Below are 17,606 nucleotides of genomic sequence, written 5' to 3' on the forward strand. Positions count from 1 at the left end.
AGTTTTAGGAAAGAGTCTTGGGCAGAGGCTGGTCTTGTAGAATGTTACCATGGACACACTGGTCCAGATCATGTGGTACACAAAGGAAATCTCATAAACCCATGCCCCCTACAAAAGCAGCCTCCTGAAATTTATCAGGTTATCTCCTGCTACAGCATGTCAGATAATAAACTTGTGCAACTTCATTGGTGTTGAACGGGGCCACACACAGCCCTTGTGATGACATGGATGTAGATCTAATGTTAGTGATCTAGAAAGAAAAGAGAGATGGAAAATGTATGTGAAGACTTTGGGTGTGAGCCATGCCTATCAATGTTGTTGGAAGTGATAATTATGGCTTGAAAAATACTAAGAAGAGATGTGGTGCAGAGGGAAAGTCCCTTGGTGACTCTGTACATGTAAACCACTGCCTTACAACCAATATCGTCTAGAAACTTTCTTACTCAAAGGCATTTAATATTTCTGGAATCCCACTGAAAAGTACTGCTATCACCTAAGTGAAATGGGTGGATATCAAATCTATAGGCCTCTCTGCATGGGGCTGGAATAAGAAGGTGTTAAGGAGTAACACAAGGAGCAACGTGTTTCCAATAAACAGTGGCAATTGCAGAATGAAGAACAGTCTAAGATAATATCATTTAAAACGATCATATTCATTGACTTCTTATACTATAGTGACACTTCTGCAGGGGTAAAAAGGGAACAAAATGATTTGTAAGCTTGATGGAAATAAGAGAACCCTAAGAAGACTCCATGAGGTATGATCACCCTCAGCAGTAAGTTGTGCAGATACTCTACCAATATTCAGGAAAGGAAGAATTAGATCTAGACGTAAATGTCAAGAATTGTTAAAGTCACTTAGAGGAACGTTAAGGTCAAGACAAGCATGCCTTATTTGTAAGAATTCTCGAGATGTCTTTGATGCAAAAAGGTGGTTTTATTAAAGCACAGGGACAGGATCCGTGGGCAGAAAGAGCTGCCCTGGTGTCTTGAGGAGTGGCCGATTATATACTTTGAAGTTGGGAAGGGGTTAAGGACAGCATAGGGCTCCAAGGTATTTTGCAATAAGTTTCCCAGACCTTGAGGGGGCTAGCCATTGTTAAGAAAAGATAATTTATTACTGCTTAGTAAAAGTCAGGAGTCATTTCAGGTGTATATCTCTGGGCCATATGCTTTGGGGATGATTGACAACATGTACCTTGGGGGGTAGAGATAAAGGATGTTTCTAAAAGAATTTTTATGCATTAAAGTAGACTAACAGGATCCTGGGGATTGGGCTAAGATTGCCTTTTTCCTGTAGCAAAGTATTAACATGGAAGCAGCAGAGTTCCTACAGGAATGTCACTCAGCCTGTTTCAAGGACTTGCCAATTGAGTATAGGCAGTAAGGAAATTTAATTTTTTCTTTTGCCTTTGTTTCCCACATCAGTATGACATGGTTTTGAATATAGCTGAGGTTCAGTGGGGTGGAGTCCGGAGCAGATGACCAAGAAAGAATTCTTGAGAAGTCTTTGGTGCAAAATGGTGGTTTATTAAAGCAAGTGGACAGGACCCCTGGGTAGAAAGAGGTGCTGCCCTGGGTTGGGAGGAGTGGCTGATTATATACTATGGCATTGGGGGAGGTAAGAAAAAGGGAAGTTGAGAAAGGCCTTTCATATTTGTTAAAGAAGACTCACAGGATACCAGGGGCCTTGCCATTGTCAAGTTAAAGTTGTTTTTCCCTCCAGCAAGGCATTAAGAAGAAGATAGTTGGGAACTTCCTGGAGGAACATTATACTCTATCTGCTTTGAGTATCTGTCAAAGGGGTGCAAGTCATAAGGACATTTAATTGTATCTACATTTCCTTCTAAAACTAGGTTACTGATAGAAATGCTTTGTTCTTGTAGATTGCTAAGACATTTGTAAACTGAGGGAGACTCTTGTCTTGCAGGACTATGACCTCTTAACTATTTATTTTTCCTTTCCTTAGCTTTAGGCCAGCTAGGAGTGCCTGAGGAATGTCACATATATCCCATGGGGGGAGGGTTGTGAAGTGTCAGATTCTACTTTGTCCTCAGCTTGCTTTCTGTTCCCTTATCAGTAATATCTTTTTCCGATTTTAATTTTCACTTCCCTGTTGACAATATTTCTATATAGTTTTGGTATATTGGCCATGTGGATATTTTCGTTCTTTGCATTATTATTCAGTTCCTATACAAATATTCTTCCAATTTATTTATTGAGGTTTTTGCATTTTTGATTTATATGAGTTCTTTGTATAGCACAGATACATCTCCTTTGAAGGATATATGTCCTATGAATATTTTTTCACATTCAGTGTATTCTCTTTTTATTTTCTTAATAAAGCCTTTTGATGAAAACAATTCTTCAGTTTTCTTCTTTTTTTTTTATTTTATTTATCTGTTCAAAAGAGAGAGAGCATGAGCAGGGGGAAGGGAAGAGGAAGAAAGACAAGCAGTCTCTCCACTGAGCAGGAAGCCCAACTCAGGGATCGAGCCCAGGACCCTGAGATCATGATCTGAGCCAAAGTCAGATTCTTCACCAACTGAGCCACCCAGGCACCCCTTCAATTTTCATGAAGTTCATTTTTCAATATTTTCTTTATAAGTAATGTTTTTGTGTTCTGCATAAGAAGTCTTGCACACCTTACGGTCACAAGATATTTCCCTATGTTTTATTTTAGAAGTTTTATATTTGGGGATGCCTGGGTGGCTCAGTTAAGTGTCCAACTCTTGGTTTCAGCTCTAGCCATGATCTCAGGGTCCTGCAATCAAGCCCCATGTCAGGCTCTGCTCAGTACAGAGTCTGCTGAAGATTCTCTCCCTCTCCCCTACCCTCTCCTCCTCCCTATGCCTCGAACAAATAAATGAGTAAAATCCTTAAAAGTTTTATATTTTTAGCTAGTATATTTAGATCTATGGCCCAATTTTTATTCTTATATTCAAGAAATTTTAAAAATCTATGGAATTGTTAAAGAAGTTGCTAAGCACTTTCAATTTCTGAATGTATGTTATCACGAATTATTAACAATATGCAGATGAGCATTAGTTCATAGACCACACTTGGAATACCACTGCTCTGTGCGGGGCACATCTGCCAATGACTTTTAAATATGTAACGATGGACTTTGGGAAGGGAAGATCCTTGGAAATTCTTAGAAGTCTATGCTGGGGTCGGAGTTATAGTCCAAGCTGATGAGGTTGTGGAATATACGTGAGGTTCAGTGGGGTGGAGTCCGGAGCCCATAACCAAGAAAGAATTCTTGAGGTGTCTTTGGTGCAAAATTGGTGGTTCATTAAAGCACAGGGACAGGACCCACAGGCAGAAAGAGCTGCTGCACCAGGGTTGTGAGAGGTGGCCTTTATATACCATGGGGTTGGGGGAGGTAAGGAAAAAGGGAGGTTGAGGAAATACTTTGATATGTTAAAGATTTACAGGATACCTGAGGCCTTGCGATTGTCAAGTTAAGGTTGTTTTTCCCTCTAGCAAGGCTTTAACATTAAGATGGTTGGGAACTTCCTGGAGGCTGCAGATTATAAGGACATTTAATTGTATCTACATTCCCTTCTGGAAGCTAGGTTATTGGTAGAAATGCTTTGTTCTTGTAAACTGCTAAGACATTTGTAAACTGAGGGAGACTTAAGTCTTGCAGGACTGTGGTATCTATAGGTTAACTATTTCTTTGTCCTTTAGGGCGGCCAGGAGTGCCTGAGGAATGTCACATACATCCCATGGTGGGGGGGGGGGGGTTGCGGGGTGTCAGTTTCTGCTTTGTCCTCAGCTTGCCTTCTGTTCCCTCATCAAAGCTGGCATCTCCCTCCCTAATGCATTCATTTATACACATGTCCCTGATTGGTCCAAACCCTGGGAAGTGTTTTTCTGATGGAAATCCTCATCAAAAAGCCCTATGAAAAAATTATCTCTTTTGAAGGTGATAGAGATACTAAAAAATCTGTAGGATGACCGGTAAATCTGAGTAGTTATCAGATAGTCTACAAGTATCCAGTAACATAGACTTGTCAAATATATACTTTCCTCTTGGTATTCCTTCCTTTCTTGTGTTGATTTATTTATATTTTCCTTGACTCAAACATTCTTTTTTAGTTAATATCCCAAGGTGATAAAATAACAAGAGTCATCCACTCACAGTGGTTGTGAGGGCAAAGTGGTAAGAGTACCAGCTGCTTTGGACTTCAGATTCAACTCGCATATGAAAGATAGACCATGCTAGGTGCTAGGTGCTCCTATGAGCCCATTGATACAATAGGTCCATAGACTTTTATTTTTATCAGTGTCTCAGAAAGGTTAAATGACTTGATCGTGGCCTGTGATTCCAAGCTACATATTAGATCTGTGGTCAACATTGAATCAATTTTTGTTTATATTGAAAAGTTGGAGTCACGGAACATCTTTGTCTCATGCGTATGTAGTTGTGTTAGCAAGAATACACTGATTTTTTTTATTTTTATTACTACATTATTTATAATAGCCAAGATATGGAAAAAACTCAAGCATCCATTGGTAGATAAATGGGTATAACTGCTATACACACACACACACACACACAGACACACACACACACAATGCACTATTACTCAATCATAAAAAGAAATGAGATTTTTGCTATTTGCAACATGTGGATGGACCTAGAAGATATTATCCCAAGTGAAACAAATCAGAAGAGAAAAAAAAACACTGTATGATTTCATTTATATGTGAAACCTAAAATCCAAAAACAATGAACAAACAAACAAAAGCAGAAACTGATCTACAAATATGGAAAATAAATTGGTGGTTGCTAGAGAACAAGGGAGTGCAAGGATAGGTAATGTGGGTGAAAGGGAGTGGGGATGTAGAGACTTCCTGTTACAGAAGGAATAAGTCAAGGGATAAAAGGTAAACCATAAGGAATACAGTCAGTGAAGGGTGACAGATAGTAACTGCATTATGGTGAGCACAGCATAACATACACTTCTTGAATCACGATTTGTACACCTGATTAAGGTAACCTTATATCTCAAGTATACTTCAATGGATATAATAATAATAATAATAATAATAATAATAATAATAATAATAAATACAAAAGTTGATCCTTCAAAATTATCACCAAAAGAGAGAAATTTTTAACTACACCAACTATGTCACAAAGAAAGAAGATTCAATTACTTAAAAAAAGATATGAAAGTGGGGACATTAATGCCAAAATTACTGACATCAAAATGATAAATGGATAGTATAAAAATTGCATACCAATAAAGAGGAAAATCTACATGAAATAGATCCATTCTTAGAAACACACAAACTACCAAAGCTAACTCCAAAAGAAATAGGAACCCTAAATAGACTTAAAGTAAAGAGACTGAAACAGTAATCTAAACACAGGAAACACCTCTAAACAAAACAAAGTAAAGCCCAGGCCCAGATGGCTCAATTGGTGATGTAATGGAGAAATTCTATCAAACACTTCATAAGATTAACACTGATCTTTTTTCAAAGTCCTGCAAAAGTATCAAAAGCGGACTGAAACATCCCAAGAAAAATGTAGACCAGTATTTCTTATGAGCATAGATGAAAAGTACTCCACACACTATTAGTACACTGAGTCAAGCATCACTTTTTTGAAGTTCTTATTTGAATTCCATTTAGTTAACACACAGTGTGACATTAATTTTGGGTGTACAAAATAGTGATTCAGAACTTCCATATGACACCCAGTGCTTATCACACCTGCACCCCTTAATACCCATCACGTATTTTACCTGTACTCCCCCCCACATTTCTCCTGGTAACCATCAGTTTATTCTCTATACTCTATACAGATTCTTTTCTGTTTCTTGGTTTGGCTCTCTTTTTCTCCCCTTGCTCATTTGTTTTGTTTCTTAAAGTCTATGTATGAGTGAAATCATATGGTATTTGACTTTCTCCAACTGACTTATTTTATTAGCATAAAACCCTCTAGTTCCATCCGTGTCATAGCAAATGGCAAGATTTCATTCTTTTTATGGTTGAGTAATATTCCATTGTATAAATATACCACTTCTTCCTTATCCATTCATCAGTCGATGGACACTTGGGTGGTTTCAATATTTGGTTACCGTAGACAATGCTGCTATAAACATTAGAGTGAATGTCTCCCTTTGAACAAGTATTTTGGTAGTCTTTGGGTAAATACCTAATAGTGCAATTGCTGGATCTGAGGGTAGTTCTCTGTTTAACTTTTTGAGAAACCTCCATATTGTTTTCCGGAGTGGCTGCACCACTTTCTATTCCCACCAACAGAGCAAGAGTTTTCTCATTTCTCCACATCCTTGCCAACACCTGTGGTTTCTTATTTTGTAGATTTTAGCCATTCTGACAGGTGTGAGGTGATATCTTCAGAATGATTTGATAACTATCTAGCTGAATTCCAGGGATAAGATGAAATTAGGGTCCACAATCCTCTGCCATTTTAACTCCTCCTCCTATTTCCATTTTGTCTTGCCATGTTCATACTTTGACCTTTTAAATTCTCTTCCCCAGAGGCAATACAGTTATTTTGAACTCTATGAATGACTTCTGTATCACTTGGTACCCCAAGACTCTGTTTGATTTTGTTTTTTTTCCCATCAATGATCCTGCTTTTTCTTTCAGGTTATGTTCCCTGGAAGGCTGAGCATGGTAAATAAAACACCATACAAGTATCTGAGGCTTTGGGTTATATCTGCTAAGAGAGCCTTTACATTTGTTTTTTTGCAGATAACAAAGGGTTGTATTGTCCATGCTGAGATGGTTAAACATTATGTGTCACTTGACCCACTTGCTTGGTTGAACACTAGTCTGGATGTTGCTGTAATGGTACTTTATACATCTACTTAAGAACTTCAATAAGTTGGTTTTAAATGAGGAGGATTTTTTTTTTCAGTTTTAAGGGTGAATGACATCCAATCAGTTCAAGGCTTTACATGCAAAAATTGGTACTTTGTAAGAGAAGAAATTCTACCTTAAGTCTTTAACATGGAAATCCTACCTAGTTTCCAGGCACCATATGGAATTTCAATGTTATGGCCTCCTCACTCAGGTCATCTTTCTCAGTGGTCTAAGTTTCTAAATGCTCTAAATGTACGTGTGAACAAAGGTATATTCTCTAACTCAGGATTGAAAATAATTTCTAATATGAAATTTAAATTAAAATTTTAGGCATATTGTCCAATGATACTTATTCTTTTTTTAAATAATGGGTTTATTGAACTATCATTTACATACCATATACTTCATCAGTGTACAGTGTACAATTCAATGGTTTTTAGTATATTCACAGATCTGTGCAGCCATCCCCACAATCTGTGTTAGAATGTTTTCATCACCCCTAATGGAAACTCTGCACCCAGTCAAAGCATACCCTGTTTCATCCCTCCCTCCACCACCCACTCCTGCCCATAGCCCAAGCAGCTTATGGTTTTGATTTGCATTGATCAATGGTATGTTTTTTAAGTACACAATTTTTCCCTATAAGGGTACCAATTACTGAAATAATTGGGTGCGAATCTCCCACTAACATCATGGACATGTTGTCTTCTGTTCATAATTTGTCTTCTTATATTGAAGTTAACCTTCTGAGGGTCCAAAATTTTAGGGCAACTTCTTCCTAGTTGTCTTAACCTTTATCATTATTGTAGTACCCTCTCCATCACAAGTCCCAGTTTTTGTCTGAGAGTTTAAAAATACTCATATTACCTTTTAAAAATAAATATTTACCTATTGTAATTGTTTTCAGTTTGAGTGTGTTCATGCCTTCCTTGTTTTTATCTACTTGAATTTCTTTTTCTTTTTTACCTCATCAGTCTGTTCTCTGGCTCCAATTCCCAGTTTTCTCTTTCCTGAGAAGCTGTGAAGCACAGAGGTCTGTGTTGTAAGAGTCATTCATGTGCTGTGGACAGCTTCACTTTCAGAGTGATGTTTTTTCCCTGATATTGTTTGAGCATAGTTCTTAGGGAAAAAACATTTTAAAATATTTTGTTGAAACTTTTAGCTCTTTTCTAACAGAATTTTTGAGGTTTTCTGATATAGCATAATGTGACAGAAAGGAATGGCTCCATATTTCTTTCTAAAAGTAGAAATCTACGAAGAAAACATATTTTGCTATCGACACAAAAAACGTGCCTTCAAAAAACAGACCTATTCAAGAAATACCTCCAGTGATGCAAATAGGTTGAAAGGTGTGCATATAGGAAGTAAAGTGGGACTTCATAAAGTGTATGAGGATGGTTCTCTGGGGTTTGGGGCGTTATTCATAAGATGAGGGAAACATAGTTATATTTACAAATATCACTGTTTATGGTTAAACAAGATATAATTGACAACATAGGAACACATGTATTGACTCCAAGGTGTAACGTATAAAGTAGTGCAGATGCCAAGACTTTTGGTCTAAGAGAATATCTGTCTAGCATAATCCAGCAAGTGTAGTTACTATAACTAAACCCATAGATCTGTCACATTAGGAAACATCTCTTAAAAATAGTGTAATGCATAAAAATCAAAATGCTTTTTGAGAATCATTATAAGATGATTCTCCATCCACGTGAAACTATCTCAAACATGTTTTATTCCACTAGTCTAGCCACTTATCTCCTATGTTCACAAAGCTAGAAGGTTTGAGAGATGTCCAAAGGGAAAATTCTTAGCACTCTTTCACAATTTGACTATCCTTAAATTAAGGGTGGGAAATTCTAATTGAGACCTTTGTATCAGAAAAGTGTGTGAGGGCATCATGCGTTAAGGGAAATTGTGTGTTGAGAGGATTTTCTCATCTTTGCAAAGACACAGGTCAGAAAGAATAGTGTTATGATTTTTGATCAGGACCAAAGGACAGATTGCTGGATAACCATGGGAGAGAATTATACTGATGTTCTCCAGCCTTTCTACATTATGTTTATAACTTACATAAATGGTGAGGAAGCAATTACCCCAGTAAAAGAAAACAAAGCAGCTCACCAGTGCCAGGATTGTGTGGATGGCCTTGGTTTCAGGAGAGGGTCTTGGGCTGAGGCTGGTCCTGTGGACATACTGGACTGTCTTGCGATGCATGAAAATGAACTTTACAATGTACACACTGGTCCAGACCATGAGGAACACACACAGAAAATCTCGTAAGAACATGGATCCTAGAAAGACAGTTGACTGAATGTAATCAGGATCCTTCCCAACACAGTATGTCAGAGAATATAACTTATTGAGTCTTGTGCTGTTGTAGGGGGCAAATGCACTTATGATGACATGGATATAGATCAGCATGTTGATGATCCAGAAAGAACAGAAGGCAGGAAACATGTATGTGGAGATTTTGGGTTTGAGCCATGCCCACCTAGAGTTGCTGGGAGTGATAATGATGGCCTGAACAATACTCAGGAATGATGTGGTGCAGAGAGAAAGACCCCGAGTTACTCTGTGAATGTAGAGCACTGCCTTACAACCAATGTCATCTAGAAAATTTCTTACTCCAAAGGCATTCATTACTTCTGGAATCCCACTGAAAACAATTGTCATGACATTTGCGAAAATCAAATGGATAAATATCAAATCTATAGGCTTCTTTGTATGTAGTGGGACTGAGATGGTGTTGATGAGTAACACCAGTAGCAATGAGTTTCCAATAAAAGCAATCCCAATTTGAGAGAGAATGAAAACTCCCAAAATAGTATCACTTAAAGCCATCACATTCATTGGCCTCTTTACTTTGATACACTTTGCTCAGATTCAAAAGGAACCCAAAATGATTTGTAAACCTGATGGAAACAATGGGATCATACAGAGAGTCCATGAGGTATGATCATCCTCAGCAGGAGGTTGTGCAGATGCTCTGTAACAACATTCAGGAAAGTAAGAATTAGTTCTAGAGGTAAATATCAAGGATTATTGAAGTCACTGCACAGGAATATATGGGTTAAGTTAAAGCATCCTTTTTATGAGAACATAATTGTAATTCTAAGATATAACCATCTGAAGAAGTTCTTTTTTTATCATTAAAAACAATACTACAGATTGATACAGATAGCATTCATGTTCATGTGTATGTTCTGAACTTCACCTCAAATATTTGAATGAATTTCCAGTTCTGACATGAATAACAGAAAATTATTATTTATTTTAAGGCATATTATTCTGTTTCTACGGTACATGACACACATTATTGTTATACTCATTCACCAGGAGAAGACTCCAAACACAGGGTTGCACCTGATGATCTGCCTGTTTAAAGCATTTCCTGACACTTCTATACTCCTTCCTCAACTCCAAGACCCTTCCAATGTACATGATATCACATCAGCTCCTGGGTCAGTGTACCTCATCCACCAGTTCTGTTTTAAAAATTCACTTCAGCTTTTTATTCTATACTATAGTCACTGATTCTCTTGAATCTCTCTCAAGTAATGGGATCTATCTCTCCCCTGTCCCCTATATCACCAGGCCTGAAGGTTGGAATGTCTTCTTTGATCCCCAATGCGTTCAGATAATTCTTCATCTCCCCAGCTTTGAAGCAACTTGTCATCAGTTTACATCCACCACTGTCCAATTGGAGGTAAGCTACTCACCCCAAATCACTCCCTTTCGTAGCACTTGACTCACTGTAACACTCCCCAATTCACCTCCTGTCATATTTTTGGTGATTGTAGTATCCACACAAATGACCTGTCCAGTATCCTCAGCCTCTATCACATTTGTGATTTCCTCTCTTCCAACACTCCTGCCTCTGCCTTCCCCCACCTCATCCACACTCTCCCACTCACATACTAGAGTTTGTCATTGCCAAAATTGTAAATTCATTATGTGTCACTTCCAAGCATCTAATCCCCCTGTATTTCCAGCTTACCTTATGTAATCCTGACTCCAAAATTACTTTGAAAACTCCTGGGTCTGCAAAACATTGATCTCTTTACTCTCCACAAGAACTACTAATCTCTCTTCTTCACCTAAACTTCCTTGATCCAGGATTGTAATCATTTCCTGCAAATCATGTGATGCCTTCACTTTATTCCTGCTTCTATAGTACACACACACACACACACACACACACACACACAGTCTGCCTAGTTCACATCATTCTACTCAGATAAAAAAGGCTACAGAAAAACACATAATAATGTTAAGTGAACTTATGTTACATTCTTCACACTTAGCTCCAGTGAGCTTTCGTTACAGCCAGCAATCACACTAAATTTTCTAGAGTATTCTTTGAGTATTCACTTTCTCACTCCTCTCGATGTCTATTTCATAACTTGTACATTCTCAAACTACCAACAAATCTTCCCCAACCCTCATTCAAATGATGGCGCAGAGCAAATTTTCTATTGAGATATAATGAAATGAACCATTCTGTTAGTTTCAAGTATACAGCATAGTAATTTGATATTTGTATATATTGCAAAATGATCAACATCATTTGTCAATTTAACATCTATCACCATACATAATTACGATGTTTTTTCTTGTAATGACAACTTTTTAATTCAAAACTCCAAGCAACTTTAAAAGATACAATACAGCACCAATCACTATGGTGTCCATGTTGCCCATAACATCCCTATGACTTATATTTTTATAACTGGAAGGTTACACATTTGTACTCCCTTCACCCATTTCACCCACCCTTCGATCTCCACTTCTGTCAAATACCAGTCCGATTTCTGTATCTATCAATTCAGTACACGTTTTGGGGATTTTTTAAAAATTCCACCTGTAAGTGAGCTCATACAGATTTGTTTTACTCTGTCTGATTTATTCAACGTAGAATAATACAAACAACTGCCATCCATGTTCTTACAAATGGCAAGATTCCCTTGTTTTTTATGACTCAGTAATATTTAATTGTGTGTATATATATACATATTCCATTATATATGAATAATATGCTATTATATATATACATTGTGCATATATATTATATATAATATTCCATTGTATATATGTGTGTATATATTTTCCGTTCTGTCTGTGTATATATATACATCATATTTTTTTCATTCATTCATCCATCAATGATCTCCATATTTCATTTAATAAAACAATCAAAAGATATTCCCCCAAATTCCACCAGTACATCAATCCCACTTTCTGTATCCCTACTCAAAACCTTAGCTTTGTCCTCTGGCTCTAAGAATGGGTTGTCTATGCTTTTTGTCACAGTCCGTCCATGGCTTTCTGCAATAAATCTGGAAATATTTTTCCTGCTCAATGCCCTCTCTTCTGTTATTCTTTTCTCTCTCAGGCACTATCAAATTTCCCCCATCAACATACAAATGTACTGTGTATCTTGAACACTTCCTGAATAACCTCTCTTCTTCTCTTTTGAGCAATTCTCCTCTGAGGAATCGTCTCTACTCCCTGTCTCCAATTTCTTACATCTCATTTCCTCTTAATTCCGGAAAGTGGTAGACTGCAAAAATGCCCATAAATTCTCTCCTGACATTAAGGTTGCATCCATGAGGTGGCTTTTCTCTGTCCCTTTAATGTGGGTTGTCACTTGGCTTGTTTTGGCCAGTCAGCATAGAGTAAACACGACACAAGCAAAATCTTGATAAGTGCCCTTAGGTGGAGCTTGCTGTTCTTCCTCACTGCAAACCCACCACAACACCATGTGAAGCATCCTAGCCTTTTATGGGCTGAGCAACCACAGAGAAGAAATCTTCAGCCAAATTCCAAAACTATATGTGAAGCCATTCCATTCCAAGCAACATCAAATCCCATATGGGACACCAGTCGTCCCCTAGTTAACTACTGACATGACCACACTTGTATTAGAAAGCCTAGCCTAGAACTAAAACCACTCACAATGAAAAAGACACTTAGACTATGATTGTATTTATATGAAATATCCAAAACTCATAAGTCCATAGACAGAAAACAGACATGTGGTTGCTAGAGATTGGAAGGATGAGGGATAGAAGAGCGACCGGGTGGGAATAGGGCGTCTGTGCTTTCGTTCAGGTGATGAAATGTTTTGAAACTTAACAAAGTGGTGGCTGTACAACATTGCAAATATTCTAAATGCCCCTGAAAAGCACACTTTAAGATGATTAATTTTGTGTTATATTCCTTTCACCTCAATAAAATATATAAATATACATCTAAAAAATTGTAAACTGTATGCACCAAGATGTAAACAAGAATAATGTATTGTGAAGAGTTTAGATTTACCAGGAAATGCTCAGATGTCTTAACTTCAGGGAATCTGTTAACATAATTGTCCATATTAACATCTTAATGAGAAAAGGTTCATGAGTATAACAGTAAATGGGAAAAGTACATTTATATAAATTTAATATCTACTAGGGATAAAAGTAAAATTCTAAGGTGCATTATAAATATGAAGGAAATTATTAACTTTGTGCTAGGTAGCTGCCTAATATAAACAGAACAAACTAATACATTATGAAACCCCAAATAATTAGGTTTTGGTCAGAAACATCAGAAGTGTATCAATTATCTGGTCCCCCTTTTTATTGCATTTCATCTCTTAACATATGTGGTAAAGAATTTAAAAAGGATAAACATTCCAAAAGACAAAAAAATTCTGATTATTGTCATTTACTGATGATAATGGTCTACACTGAAAATAAGGTTAAAACTCTAGAGAAAAATAATATAATACGCACAGCAACTCATGATTTTAAAAGTTATTTCCTTGACTAGACAATGTAATTCTAGAAAATGAAGGATGTACAGTAAATAATACTATGACAGCCTCTCCAATTTCTGCAAAAATTTCTTGGACATTTTATGTAAATCAATTGACAGAAGTTAAGAAAGACAGAAATAAGTAGCACTACATTGACTTTTAAAAATCAGAATATCCACTATCATAGAAGGTCAATTCTTATGAATATTTAAAATTTATGATATGAAATTCAAAATTTATGAAATGAAATGAAAATGCACTTTTCAATAAAATCTAAACCCTTTTGTTGCATTGAACTTGACAAATCATTTCTATATTTTGTTTCTCTGATCAGAGAATGATGAAAAGCCAACAAATATGAAGAAAAACAAGGCACTATGGGAAAGGAATGGTTAAGAGAAATGAGGAAATAGGGGAAGAGGTGAAAGGAAACACAGAAGAAAGAGAATTAAAATCAGGAGATGACAGTTAACCGAATTGAAAAAGGAAAGAGAGGGACAATAAATATGAAGCAACAAGTGACACTAAAAAGAACAGGGTGGTGGAGGTAGTGTCATCCCAGCAGGGAAATCAGCTAAACAGAATGAGGGGAAAGAAAGAAAAAAACCAAACAACAGAACACAAGTGGAGGGAGGCAAACAGCTAAAGAAAATCAAGCAAATAAAAAAGGCAGAGAAGCAAAGAAGGATTATGAGAAAGGTAACGTTTAACAAGAAATAGAAAAACTATTAAGATACATGTCTGTCAGAATGAATTAGAAAACATGAGATGGGGAACATTAGGAAATCAAGAAAAAATAATAATTTTCCAGAAGCGTTAATGACCCGAGTAAAAGACTGTATTGAAAACATTCAGATAGGATTGTGGAGACCTACTTAAACTCTCAAAGTTATGATAAAGATTATTTTAAGTAAAGACATTTGAGATTCAACTCTTGCAGAAAAAAGTCTTCTAGGAGCTTCTTTTACCCCACTGAAAGCAGGTACTTCTGGGAATAAAACAGTTAAAAAAATCACTTCTCTGGGGTTTTTTTAATTGCCATGAAAAGGATGAAAAATACCACTTACACCTGCATAGACAATGATCATCACAAATTTTTGTATCTCCCATTATTTCCTCTGGAAACCAACTTGTTCATGTCATAAATCATCCTCAGCCTCACTCCATTTCCTTTTGAGATTATGCATAAAAGGTCCTAATTTTAGTAATTTTCAAGGTTTTCTTTTGTAAGCTCCCATTGGCCCATGAACAAATTTGGGACATTTTCTTCCCGTTAATCTTTTTTCTTTGGAGGTTTAAATTGCAGGCCCCAGACCCAAAATAAAAGAGTGGAGGAAAAGGATGTCCTTCCCAACATAATCAACAAGAATCATAAAGCTCAAAAAAGATATCAATTGGTATAATTTAAATATCAGAAAGCACTTACAAGTGTGAGGAACAGGGTGTCAAAGCAACCAAAATAAAGAACTAATAACAAAATTAACAAACAAACGAGAAAGAAATTTATTACCATATATGGCAACAAATGGAAAAGTGAATTAAAAATTAAAACTACAAATTAACAAAAACAGTTGTGAAAATAGAAAAAAAAATGGAGGAGAAAAGAGAAGAGGGCATGAAAGAAAGATAAAGACTAAGGCACTAATCCAGAAAGAAAGGCTGGGAGGGAGTACACTGAAATAGTAAGAATAGAAGAGAAGAAAGTATAAACAAAATGTAAATTTATAGAACCTTGGATAAGTAAAAATCCTGGAAGCAAACATCTAGAAATACACTTTAGAGCAAGCAGCTTTTATATTTCAAATTAGTTTATAAATCTGAATGTGAGAATGACATATTTTATAGAGAGTATTCTATATAGATACATAGACTCTGGAATGAATTGAAATTTTTACCGCACCTTTCTTAATGTTTTTAAAAGTTTCTTAATTGTGTGTCACTTTATTGGTCCATAAAAATATTTTAAATGATTTTCAAATCAGATTTGCAGAGACAGACGTAGAAGACTTACATAAAAAGAAAACTATACAAGAATAAATGAGAGTGAAAATAAACTCACTAAAAGTTTTTAAGTTTACTAAATAAGAACATGAGCAAGAGTAAGGCAGAGCACATAAGAATGACAGTAACAGTAATGTGAAAGGGCATTATAGAAGAATGAAAACTTTACAGAAACTATGTTAAAGAATGGAAAGAAGCAACAGAAAGGAATAAAATATATGCATTTAATAAAATACAGACACGGAAAAGAAAGGGAGTAACAAACCTGGAGGATAAAAGGAAAAGTAGGGGAAAATTCAAGAGGAAATTAAAAACAGAGTTTTAAAGACAATAAATAAAGTCAGAAAAATGAGAAAGGATGAGAACAGTCACAGAAGGTGGAAGATTAGTAAAGGCATAAACAAACATAAAAAGTAAGATACATTAAAAATAAAACACATTTAAATATAAGAGGTGAGTTTGAAGATTGCAAAGTGAAAGAAAAACTCGATAATTTCAATCAGAGCAATGAGATTTATAGATGCAGAGCAATGAGAGGAGAAGACAGAAGAATAAAAAGTGGAACAGGAAGGAGAGATGAGAGAAATGGAATAGAAAAGAAATGATAAGGGAAAAAATGTAAGCCTGGGAGTAGGAACAGGGAGAGAGGAGACTTACTGTGAAAGACAAAGGACTTAGCATAAGAAGATCTGAAACAAAAAAGGAATTGAAGAAGCAAATTGGCAAAAATGGCCAGGTTCCTCCCTTCATGCAAGAGCTGCAGACAGGGAGAGGACTGACTTCATCTGAGCTCCTCAGCAGTGCAGGGGACACCTCTGATGGCTGCAGCTGGGTGCAGGGGCCTGGATCCAGGGCTGTAGGAGAGGCAGGTTGTTGCATCCCCAAGGACTGGAAACCGGTTTTGCACAGTGAACTTCTTGATTTGTCCAGAGGAATCACAAATTACAACAAATTCTCTTGATGAGCGTAGAAATGTATTTAATTAAAGTCAGCACCTGCGGTCACAAACATCTCTTCCTCAAGTGATAAGTGATTCTAGAGAGTTCTACAAAGCCAGAGGACTAAGTACACTTAGAGTGCTCATTGTTCTCAGCTGCTAGAAAACAAATGTGTTTTATTGCTCTACTCAAACTACATCCATCCAGAGGGTAATATTTTTGTAAACATCTGTTTTAGAACTGCTATGGCAAAGATTTGAATCACTGAGTTTTTATTTACATTTGTCTTCTTTTATTTTCAAATTTTCTTTTTGTTTCTGGTTGACCCACTTCTTGTTTAGTAGCATGTTGTTTAGTCTCCCCATGTCTGTGCTTTTTCCAATTATTTCTTGTAACTGATTTCTAGTTTCATACAGCTGTGGTCAGGAAAGATGCTCAATATGAATTTAATCTTTTTAAATTAATTGAGATTTATTTTGTGGCCTAACGTGATCTGTTCAGGACAATGTTCCTTGCAGTTGAAATGAATGTGTATTCTGTTGTTTTTGGATCTAATGTTCTGTAGATATAGCACTTATGTCCATCTCATCTGATGTGTCATTCAAAGCTAGTTTCCTTGCTGATTTGCTGCCTCATTGATCCATCCGTTGACATAACTGGGTGTTAAGGTCCTCTACTATGACTTATTACTTCTGTTTTCTCCCTTTAAGTCTTTTAATTTTTGCTTTATGTATTTATTTGCTCCTATGTGCATGGATAGTTACAATTGTTGTCGCCTCGTGTTGTATTGATGCTTTTATCGTTATGGAGTGCCTGTCTTTGTCTCTTTCTACAATCTTTGTTTTCAAGTTTATTTGGTATGATATAAGTGTTACTACCCTGGTTGGGTTTGTTTGTTTGTTTTTTTTTTTTCATTTCCATTTTCATGGCATATGAAAATATGTTTCCAGCCTTTCACTTTCAATCTGTTTGTGTCATTAGGTCTGAAGTGAGTTTTTACAGGAAGCATA

General features: G+C 36.4%; 1 protein-coding gene across 1 annotated transcript; it reads right to left on the reverse strand.

The window, feature by feature from the left end:
- Positions 1 to 8,757: 8,757 nt before the first annotated feature.
- LOC113261472 (vomeronasal type-1 receptor 4-like) lies at positions 8,758 to 9,528 on the reverse strand. Its single transcript, XM_026507592.2, has one exon. The coding sequence runs from the start codon at positions 9,526 to 9,528 to the stop codon at positions 8,758 to 8,760; it is 771 nt and encodes a 256-aa protein (XP_026363377.2).
- Positions 9,529 to 17,606: the final 8,078 nt, after the last annotated feature.

The sequence above is a fragment of the Ursus arctos genome, unplaced genomic scaffold (assembly GCF_023065955.2).
Source record: "Ursus arctos isolate Adak ecotype North America unplaced genomic scaffold, UrsArc2.0 scaffold_5, whole genome shotgun sequence".
Classification (NCBI taxonomy): domain Eukaryota; kingdom Metazoa; phylum Chordata; class Mammalia; order Carnivora; family Ursidae; genus Ursus; species Ursus arctos.

What these genes read in the sequence shown, in the direction of transcription:
- LOC113261472 (XM_026507592.2), bottom strand. Translation starts at nt 9,528, where the DNA reads ATGACAATTGTTTTCAGTGGGATTCCAGAAGTAATGAATGCCTTTGGA.